At 54.0% G+C, this 11,347-nt stretch overlaps 1 protein-coding gene across 1 annotated transcript; it reads right to left on the reverse strand.

Annotated features, from left to right (window-relative positions):
* On the reverse strand, positions 1–571 carry NHLH1 (nescient helix-loop-helix 1). The gene has a single exon (XM_032464734.1). It carries the CDS (start codon positions 475–477, stop codon positions 76–78), a length of 402 nt encoding a protein of 133 aa, XP_032320625.1. The 5' UTR covers positions 478–571; the 3' UTR covers positions 1–75.
* Positions 572–11,347: the final 10,776 nt, after the last annotated feature.

Raw genomic sequence — 11,347 nt, forward strand, 5'->3', positions numbered from 1 at the left:
GCAGTGAGCGACAGAAGGGACCCCAGAAAGGCCCCGGGAGGAGGGGTGAATCCAGGGCGGGAGGCAGGCCTTAGGTCAGACGTCCAGCACGTGGTTCAGGTAGGAGATGTAGCAGATGGCCAGGCGCAGGATCTCGATCTTGGAGAGCTTCTTGTCCGGAGGCAGCGTGGGCAGCAGCTTGCGCAGCTCGGCGAAGGCCAGGTTGAAGGCTTCCACGCGGATCCGCTCCCGCGTGGCGTGGGCCGTGCGGTACTTGGCAGTGGCGCGCCGCCGGCGCCGCCGCTCCTCCCGGCTCAGGTGCTGCAGGTCTTTCCGGCCAGTCTCTCCCGGCTCGAAACCCCGAGTCTGGCCCCCTCCGGGGCCCCCGGGCCCAGCCCCGTTGGGGCCCGCCCCGCCCCCACAGTCACTGAAGCCTGACTCGGTCTCCGAGTGGGTGGGAGGCAGGTCCAGCTCCATGGTGTCTGAGTTGAGCATCATGATGGATGCCCCCCGCCCTGCGAGATCAGGATCCCTTCCCCACCCCTCCCTCTGGGAGCCTGAAAGCTGGTTGCGGGAGGGGCAGGAAGGGCCTGGGGTGATGGGGTCTGCCACTGAGCTCAGGAAGTCAGAGCCGCTTCAGGGTTCCATGTTCAGGGTTCCTGTCGGGAGCCTGGAAGAGAGAAGGGGAAATTGATAGGGGCCGAAGGAGGAAGGAGGAGACCAGCTCAGGGATGGGGAGGCATGGGGAAGGTTTGAGATGGGCTGGGAGCGGGGAGGTACGGTAAGCCTGGAGGAAGAGCGGGCAGAAACACGGGAAGGGGTGGGGGAGGTGGGGCAGGAGAGACAGGCAGGTGGCCACTTTGCAAAGGAGTAAGAGGAAAGATAGAAAGAAGGGAAGAGAATCCAGAAAGCGAGCAACAGGAAAGGAGGAGAAATTGTGAGAAGGGCAGGATAAAATAGAGTGGGAGGATTAAAGACCTAAATGTAAGACCTAAAACTGCAGCTCCTAGAAGAAAACACAGGGGGAAGCGTCATGACATTAGACTTGGCAATGATTTCTTGGGTATGACACCAAAAGCACAGGCAACAAAAGCAAAAATAGACAAATGGGACCACATCAAACTTACAAACGTGTGTGAATCAAAGGACACAATCAACAGAGTAAAAAGGCAATGGGGGAAAATATTTGCAAATCATATAGCTGATAAGGGATTAATAGCCAGAATATTATAAAGGACTCCTTCAACTCAACAACAACAAAAAATCAAATAACTTGATTTAAAAAATGGGCACAGGACTTGAAGACATTTCTCCAAAGATGATATACAAATAGTCAACAAACATATAAAAACATGTCCAACATCACTAATCATCAGAGAACTGTAAATCAAAATCACAATGAGATATGACCTCAAACCCATTAGGATGGTTACTATAAAAGAAAGAAAGAAAAAAAAGAAACCAAACAAACAAACCCATAAAATAGCAAGTGTTGGCGAGGGTGGGAGGAAATTGGGACACTTGTGCTCTGTTAGTGGGATTGTAAAATGGTGCAACTGCTAATGGAAACAGTATGGAGGTTCCTCTAAAAACTTAAAAATAGAATTACTATATGATTTAGCAATCCCACTTCTGTGTATATGTCCAAGAGAACTAAGTCAGGATGCTGAAGAGATGTTTATGATCCCATGTTCACTGCAGCATTATTCACAATAGCCAAGATATGGAAACAACCCAAATGTCCATCAACAGATGCATGGATAAAGAAAAGTGACACATATGTACAATGGAATATTATTCAGCCTTTAAAAGAAAGAAAATCCTGTCACATGCTATAACATGGATGAATCTTGAGGACATCCTAAGTGAAATAAGCCAGTCACAAAAGCACACATGTTGTATGATTCCACTTATATGATGTACCTAAGTAGTCAACTTCATAGAAGCAGAAGGTAGAATGGTGGTTACCAGGGGCTGCAGGGAGAGGGGGAAGGGGAAGTGTTGTTTGGAGGGGGTAGAGTTTCAGATTTACAAGATGAAAAAGTTCTGGAGAGCTGTTTCGCAACAATATGAATATACTTAATATTATTGAACGGTATGCTTGAAATGGTAGATTTTATGTTATGTGTTTTTTATCACAATAAAAATTGTTTTTAATAATTTTTTAAAAGGTGAAGGTAGGGGGAGGAATTGAGCAAGACTGGAGCCACAGCTCCAAGAGAGATTGTGGCTCTAAACCTTTCCCAGTAGTTCGGGGAGAACTACAAGCCTTAGCCCTACAATCCCCTCCCTCCCAGGGCCCCTCTGCACTCTTGCTGCTGCTGTACGTGCTGAGGGGAAGGGGGGATAAACACGCAGATTGCCCTTTGTAGAGTGGACTGGGACATATGGAGCTCGGCACAGCTGCCCTAGCTCAGTCCCTCCCAGCCCCCAAACTCTACAACAAGACCATTGTAGACACCAGATCGCACCTCCCTGACCACTAGAGTCAGGGGAGGTCTCTCCACTGGCCAGGATCCCCCAGCTCAGGACAGCTCCTTCCTCTAGCTCTGTCCTCAACACCCTCAACCCTTGCCATTCCCTGGCCCTTTGGCAACTCTGCAAGGAAGATTGGGAAAAAGGAACATAATCAACTTTCCACTCCACATCCTCCCACAGCCCAAGGCTGGTTCAGAGGTGGCCTGCAGAGGAGGACGTGGACAGCTTTGGTAGGGGAGGCACCATTCTGGGGCTTGGCTAAGGTTTGCTTGTCCCTGGGACCAGAATAGGTCAGAAAGAGGCAGCAGGAACATGGCCCAGGAAAGGTTGGGGAAAGGGCTTTGCTTCTGGGGAATGTTAAGTGGGAAGAGTGGACCACTCACTGTGAGCTCAGCCAGACTTAACAGAAGCACAGAGGCTCCTTCCCAGTCACCACCTCCCCTTTCTTGCCAGCCCTGGTTCTTCTGCCTTAAGACACCTTCAGAGAGATCCGGACTCCCCAGCCTTGCCCCTCCCCACCATGCAGAAAACAGGCTTAATTGAGTAGTCAGCTAACAGTAAGCTCTGGGGGTTGGAGGTGCAGGATCACCCACATCTGACGGCATGTACATACCCAGGCATAACACAAAACGGAAGGTAGTTGGTGCTGAAATTTAGAACACGCTCCATATTCCAAAGGAACAAGAAGGGAGGGATGGCAGTAGTGTGGGAAGCCCCGAACCCAGCACCTCTCAGTACCTGTTTAGTGTCCCCAACTCCACACCCCCATGCTTCAGGAGTTCAGCTGTGGGGTTCTCAGCACATCTATCACAGCCCAATTCTCCCTCTGCCTGGTCCCCATGTTCCTTCATCCCTCATCACTTTGCCCTCCCTTCACCCAGGTGCTCCCAATCTGACCTCAGTCCCATTTCTACTCTGCCCCACTGTCTTCCTCACAGCTCCAGTCCTGGCTGCAGCTTCTATTTACCCATCAAGTCAGTCCTCACCCCAAAATCCACTTCTGGTCTCAAAGTTCCAGGCTCCAAGGATCAGGGAGAGCAGCAATTCCAAGCATCCAAGGTAGGACTTCCTGCCTCACTTCTGCCATCCCCAGACCGACGGAGACTAGACAGGCACGAAGAGTCAAAGGGGAGAAGTGGGAAAGAGGGAGGTTCAGGGACGGAGAGACACAGCGCATGAGAGGACTAGAAGGAGGCTCTGGGAGGGGACTTGAGCCAGAGAGTGGGAGGGACACGCCCACCCACCCCTCCCCAGTCCGTGGTTCCCCCTTTACCTAGGAGGACCCTGTGAGGGGATCCAAGCTGGCAGGATAGGGGGTCAGCGTTGACAGCCCCAGTCTCCTCTGGCTGCTCAGAGCTCATCCGTCTGCAAAGTTAGTGACCAGCTTTCTAGACCTCTTCGGGGCAGCGTGGCGTGGCTGGACAGGCTCCAGGGCAGATGAGAGGGGTACACATGGTGGGGATACAGGGCCCAGGTCGACAGGGTGGGTTTAGCCAGGTACTGGGGCCACACTCACACACGCACACACACAGTCAACGCTCACAGACACATACACACCTGAGCTGGCCCAGCCCTATGTATATATATGGAGATACACACACACCCCCAGCTTTCCATTGGCTGGCCTAGCCCCCCCGCTCATCAATATTAAACAGCCAGGCCAGGCAGCCATTGGCAGAGGGATCTGGGAACCCCCCCGGGAGCTGGGGGTGGGGGCTGGCCCTGAGGGGGGCGGGGAGTGGGGGAGCAGGGACATCTGTTCTCCATGCATATTTCATAAGCAAGAAATGGAGAGCTGGGGAAGGGGTGGGGCTGGGGCGAGAGCCAGGGCAGGATCACAGATGAACCCCCTCAGTCTCCCACACCAGAGGCAGCAGGGACAGAGGCCCCCAGCAAGCCAGGTTTAAGTGCCATGGTCCCATTCTGAGTCCCAGCTGGACTTTGACAGCCCCTTCCCATGTCTCCTTTTCCCTGGGCAAAAAGGCTCTCCAAGGTACTAACAAGGCAATCTAGAAAAGGGCAGTGAACAGCACTAAAACGCAAGAGAGGACCCTAGAGTCCTTGCCCCCACCAAGCGCTCATTCTTGATAAAGCTAGTTCCCATCAGCCCCCTTGCCGGGCTGCCTGTGGCTACTGTTCAGGCCTCTGCCCTCATCACCTTGGCCCTCAGTCACCCCACACCTTCTTATCCCAGCCCCCACCTCCCACTTATCCCATCACTAGAGGAAGATCAGAGTCAGATTCCTGACAGAGATTCCACAAGGAGTTTTTCTAGGCTGGCCAGTCCAACCTGACCCACTGGGAATTGGGAGCTCTTAGGAGGAAAGAGGTAAGGGCCAAAAGGAGTAGAATGCAGGAGTGCCAAGAGAGAAGGAACCAGGGTTGGGAGGACACTGAGGGCGGAGGACAGGGCACCCAGGCAGGCTTCGAGTATGATGGAGCATCAAATGAGCAATAAGAAAACTAGCTACAAAATCATATGCAAATGGGCATTGATTAAGTTCACGTCAATAGCTCAGTTGCCTCCAGCTTGTGTGTGCATGTGCATGCGTGTGTGTGTGTGTGGGGGGGGTGTGTGATGCAGAGTGGCAGGAGCATTGAGCAAGGGAAACAGGCAGTGGGCTATGTTTCAGTATCTGAAGTTCTCTTCCCCACTCAGCTGTTGAATGTCTTCATTGAACCTTTGTGAGTTTCCAAAATGAGCTGTGGCTGGGAGGACTCCAGAGACAATGTGCTATAGTGAAGAAAGCTCTGTTGGCTGTGTGACCTTGAACGAGTAACTTAACCTCCTGAGCCTCAACTTTCCTTTTCTGTAAAATGGGATTAACTGTAGCCTCTGCTTAGGTTGCCATGGAGATTAAGTGAGCTAATGCAGGTGATGGGCCCAGACCTTAGTAGGAGCACACCCCACCGTCAGGCTGCTGGAAGCATTTGCCATTTCCCTGTTGCTGATCAATCTTTTCTGGGCTTTCTCCAGGGTAAGGCATTCCCTAAGGAGAGTCCTATAATTCTTCCCCAAGCTCCCCCACCCCTCCCCACCCCTAGGTCTGGGAGGTGCCAACTCCCACCTGGGCAGGCCCAGACAGGTGCCCAGGCGCCAGCAGATGGGCTGAGCTGGAGGGGAAAGGAGGCTTGAGGAGGGGGGTTGGGGGGGCAGGGGATCAGGTGGCATCTCAGTTCTTGCATCATCATTGCCATGGTGCTGATTAAAAACCAATCTCTACCTAATGAGCCCCCAGCAACAACAATTCTACCTCCCCCACCCTCCTGCCCTCCACCCCATCCAAGAAATTGGGAGCCTGAGAGACTCAGGAGAGAGGGCCATGGAGGAGAGGAGAGATACAGAACAAATGGGAGATGAAGAGGAAGCAGAAGAAATGAAGGGGGAGACACGGGGAAATATGGAGACCCAGAGAGAGGAAAAAAGATGAGAAAACATAGTCATTAGGTAACAGACATGGGGAAGACGTAGAGAAATGAGAAGACACGTCATGGGGAGCTGGAGATACAGGGGAGATGGGGAGAAAAAAGAGAGAGGATGGGAGCAGAAATGCCAGGTTTCCAAGGCTTTATGGAAGGCTCTGAGGTGCAAGCTATGGGGGGATAGAGACGTGAAAAGAGGAGCTGGTTAGGGAGACAGAGACCTGGGAGAATGATGGGCGTGGAGAATACACAGACATTCAGGGATGGACAGATACTGATCCTGGAAGAGTCCTGAGGGAGGCCCCAAGAAGTGTAGAGACATATCGACATGGGGGAGGCAGAGTGCAGACAGTTGTGAGGAAACAAAAAATGACCGGAGGGAGGGAGACAAGGTGGGGAGACATGACAAAGAGAGCTGTAGAGATGATGGACTGTTACTGAAATGGGGAGGCCCGGCTCCCTAAGGGTAAGACTTTGAAGAAAACAGAAGCAGAACCTGGAGAGACCCTCGAAGCAAAAGGGAACCATGGTGGGGGTGGAGGGGGTAGAGACAGGAGAGAGGAACCCAATCCCTGTCCCCGGCCCTCCTCTTTTTAGGCTGTTCAGTTCAAATACTCTGCCCTGCCACCTCCATCTTTGAAGTCCCCAGCCCAGGCTGTGCCCAGTGCAAGCTGAGGTTGGATGATCCAGGGGGTGAGAGGGTGCTTTGGGACCACCTCCACCTCCTTTGCATCTGTCATTCCAGAATCCTGGACTCTGGGCTCCTGACCCCAGTCTTCATTCAGGGATTCAGTTTTTGGTCCTCAGGGGAACAGCTAAAAAGAACAGAAGCGGGTGATAAAGGGGAGGAGCTAAAAGCATGGGGTGGTGGGAACAACTACTAATTCTACTGAACTTGGGGCCAGTGGACCTGGGTCCACACCCTGGTGACCTCAGACACGTCCTTAACCTTGACGGAACCTATTTTGTCATCTGTGAAATGGGGAAAATGTTGCCTTCCTCAGTAGGCTTTTGTCCCACAGTGCATGGGAACATGCTAGGCAAACTGCAAAGTGCAGACCCCAACTCTTACATTGATGTACAGTGATTCAAAGTTTGGTCCACACGTGTATATGAAGCATTGACTGAGGGAGGCCCGGGAGAGCTCTGAGGTCAGCCCAGGATGCCAGCAACCCCCAGGCCCTGAGGGGGTAGGAGAAGCCTGGGAGTCACGTGGGGGTCTTTGCTGTAAGAAGAGCAGGAGGAGCAGGGCCTGGGGATTGTAGGGGGAGACGACAATGTGGCTCTGTGGTTTATCGCTATTTTGCATTTTCTAGCCGTTCACTTTTTCAGTGTGTTACTCACCATCTCTTTTCATCTCCACACTGCCAGCCTATGAGGTAGATGGTGGGGGAGGGAGGTTGGGGTGTAGGGAAGACATGGGGGCAGGGGCCCAGTTCTTGAGGGTGGGGGCAGGGCCTGGAGGAGCCGAGAAGCAGTGGGTTTGGCAGGAGAGGGGGTGACATATGCGGGGAGCCCTGGGGACCCAACCAGGCTAGCGGCTGGCAGGGAGAGCAGACGGCGTTAACCCTCGCTGTGCCATGCTGCCTGACCCTTCCCAGGAGTGGCCCGGGGCTGGGGTGTTATCAGGTGAGAGGCTGCGCAGTGTTCTGGGTCACAGGAGCTCCTGGGCAGGAGCTGTTGTGATCCCAGGAAGTGGCGGCACTTCTTGGCTCTTCCTCCATCTTTGAGGTTCCCTCCTTGTCTGCTTCCACATGGTCTCCGTCAGTCTGTCTCTCCCTGTCTCCACCTCTCCGTGCCTCTAGGTGACAGCGGGTCTCTACTCTGGCTAACGACACAATCTGTCCCCCTCTCGGCTGCCAGCCCGGCTGGAAGCCCCCTTTTCAGCGCCGGGCCCCTGAGCCCTCTCTCACCCCCGGCCCCCTAGGCCTTTTTGCCTTTGTCTCCTCAGGCAGCCTCTTCTTTCTTCTCTTCTCTCTGCTCACCTCTCCCCAGCCCCGAGCCCATCTCCAATCTCATTACGGCCTCCTCCGACCACTGCCCCCCATCCCCCCAGCCTCTCCTCCTCCCTCCCCCATCCATCTGTCTCCCCTGAAGCCCTCCTCTTTGTGTCCACCCATCTGTCACCACCAGCTCTAGGCCCACTCCCCTCCTGGCCACGCCCGCCCGGCCTCTCTCCAGTCGGGCTCACTCCCGGACTCCCTTCTCTCCTTCAGCCCAACTAGGATTCTCTACTTGTAGTTTCCCTTCACTCCAATATTCGTTCTCCAGACACCCTCTTTCGTTTCCACTTTTCCTTTTTTCCCTCCAGTTTCTCTAATTCCTCCTCAGTTGATGGGGGGGGGGGAGAGAGGGGGGACTCTAGGGTCCCCACCCCCAGCTCTCAAGCACCAGGCAGCCAGGGCCAGAGGCTGGTAATACTCACTCACAGTTGCATCATCTCCTTAGGCCTCCTGAGATGCCCCCTCCACTCCTGCTGCACCTTTTCCCTGGTTGGGGACGGGGCTACAGTGCCCTTCTCCACAACAGGAGTGTGGGAGCCCCTCTATCTTCTGAGTGTGGATTCAGGAAGGAAAAAAATCTGAGGCCCACTCGGACCCTACCCTTCCAAGGGTCTCTGCTTCCCAAGCTCCACTTCAACAACTCCCACCAAGCTGTGAGAATAGGATGCTGTTTCAGAATCGCTTTTCTAACACATTAGGCACGATCCCCAAATGCCTCCTGTCGCTGGGTTAGAGGGCAATAAAGTGCCCATTAGGCCTCCCTCTCCAATGCAGAACTTTCTCACTACCTGAGAAAGCTCATGAATCGGTCAGCCTTCAAGCCACCCCCTGCCAGGAGGCGTTTAAGATGAAAGGATGCTGACTGTCAGGGCAGGGTGGGGCCTCAGACAACAGCCTCTCTGCCTCCACATTGTGCCGAGGAAAACACTGGGGCCCAGAGAGGGGAATGCCCTTTCCAAAGTCACACAGAGCATTGGAGGCACTCCAGAAAATCTGGTCCTGAGCTCTGCTCACAGCAACATGAAGTTCCTCCTTACCGGCCCTGACCAAAGCCAACCCACCATCCTCTGAACTGGGGTAGAACCTCTTCCTAGCACTGATTTCACGTGATGCATATGCTGCCTCGCCTGGCTATTCTTCATCTTGTGTCATGTCCCGTCTTGCCATCTAGGCTCCAGATCCTAAGTCTCCAAGGGAGGTGCCATATCTCATACCCTTTTATGATGCTGGGACGGGGTGCCTTGCCCGTAGCCAGGCTCAGTAACTCAGTTACTGAGTTACACTACAGTTACACTCCCTGCTGTAGCTGCCAGTGCAGATGTAAGAAATGTTCTCAGCTCTAATTTGCTATGTAACCTTGAGCAAGCCACATCACTCCTCTGGGCTACTGTTTCTCCCATCTATCAAATGAGTTCGACCATACATACAATTTCTAAGGTCTTATTATGTGGTCCCTCAAGGAAACAAAGTCCTACTGAATAAGGTGAGTTCGTAGTACAGAACATCAGACTCTGGATGAAAATATCTCCTCGCAGGATGTAGCTCTGGGACCAGTTACCCCAATGTGGGAAACAGAAAAGAGTAAATCCTTTACTCAGAGAAGCTGGGGAAGACATACCAGCTCATAGGAAAGCCTTCAGCGTTACTCTTGAGGGACCAGGTATCACAAGAGGCAGAGGCAGGACCGTCTTGGTCCTGGAGCAGAGTAGTCAGTTACTCATCTTTCCGTAGTGTGGTGTGAACTACCACTGGGCAGAAGTAGGAAGGGAGGGAGACCCTGTGGGACGGGGGGGGGGGGGGCCTGAAACATGACACATTTTGAAAGGCACAGGTAAGCAGGGCCTGGAGCAAGCGGGAAGAGGGCGGCTAAGGAGTTAAGTCTGTGGCCCTAAGACGCTGCCAGCTAGTCCCTTGCGGTCTCCAGGACATAGGAGGTGCCTGGTGAGGAGTCAGGAAAGGGGATCCAAGTGGGTCATCTGGGAGCCTACGCGCCTTGTAGGGGACTGGCCTCCCCCAGAGCCACAGGAGCCCAGTTTTTTGGTCTGTAGTTTTGGGGGTGGGGATGGGGGAGGGAGAGGGGGAGGTAAGGCTAGCGTGGAAGGTGGAAAACAAGCTTGTGCTGCTCCTTCCCTAGGTGGAGACTGGAGGACCAGAGGCCCTCCATCCTGCACGTACCCTTCTTCCTGGCCCACCCCGTCCCCTTGATTCTGTCCAACCCTCTGCTTCCCTGTTCAGCCCCCTCACTGGTTCTCAGCCACTTTCCAGCTTCCCAAAGCTGCCAGCAGGATGAGGAAGCTTAGTGCTCTGTCCGCTGGGAGACCTGTTGGCCGAGGGAGGCGTGGAGTGGGCCCAGACGAAGGCGGCAGCTGTGCTCAACTCCCGCCAGCACAGAACACAGCTTCTCCGGCTCAAACTGGGAGGGGTGCGGTGGGGGGAAGCAGCGGGGTATATTTCCACATCCCAGAACCCCAAACATGCCCCTTGAGGGAACTTGGAGAGAAATCTCAAGAAAAAAATCACCCCTCTCAGCAGGATTTGAAAAGGTAAATAGCCCAATCAGGAAACAAACAGGAGTGCTTGGCACTCCGAAAATGGCCAGTTCTTTTCCATCTCTGCTGTCTTCAGGCACGTCGGAGACAGGCTGGTGGCCAGCAGTGGAGGGGAAGGCTGGCTTCAGGCGCCACTCCTGCCGCCTCTCTTCCCACCTCCGCTGACGCAGCCCCGGCCCACCACCACTTACCAGTTCTGTAAGACTCCAGAATTTTGCCCATATGAAGACCCAGGGAATGAGTATCTCCAAAGAGCAGAGATTCTCCCTCGAGAAGGACCAAAACCACTCATGTTTTGGTCTACAAAATGCCCACCCTCGATGGAAAGCCCCAGCTCCTCAGCAGGCCAGCCGGGGGGGCCTTGATCTGGCCCCAGCCCCCTGCTGACCCCGACGGCTCGGGCACATGGGGTAACAGCGTTCTCACACACAACCCGTGCCTTCTCTTCGCCCTGTGCTCCCACACCCCGTGAACTCTTAACCGCCGCTCACATGCCTCCTCCGTGCAGCCTTTCTAAACACTACCCGCGCAGCCCTGAGTCCCTCCAGGTGCTACCAGAGCGCTCTGGGTATGCTGCAGTTTCTCCAGGTATCACACCTAGCTGTGAGTGGTTCTCCCTTCACCCCACGTGGGCACTCCTCAGGGGTCAGGGCTGCATTCCCTTCATCTCTGCACCCTAGCCTCTGTCTCACATAAAGAAAGAAACGTCTGTCAGATACCAAGTGGGAAGAAATTATGCTGACATGGTCCTTACGAGAGGGAAACCAGGGCTCCTGGGCTCCACAGGGGGCCCTTCTTTCAGGACTTCTGGTGCTGCTGACAGAGCCTTCCTCTTGGGCCCTCGGGGACCCAGAAGAGAACACGCGAGGTCACTGAACAAAGGGGCTGGGGAAGAATGACAGGCAATGGTACAGG

This window comes from Camelus ferus, chromosome 21 (assembly GCF_009834535.1).
Source record: "Camelus ferus isolate YT-003-E chromosome 21, BCGSAC_Cfer_1.0, whole genome shotgun sequence".
NCBI lineage: Eukaryota > Metazoa > Chordata > Mammalia > Artiodactyla > Camelidae > Camelus > Camelus ferus.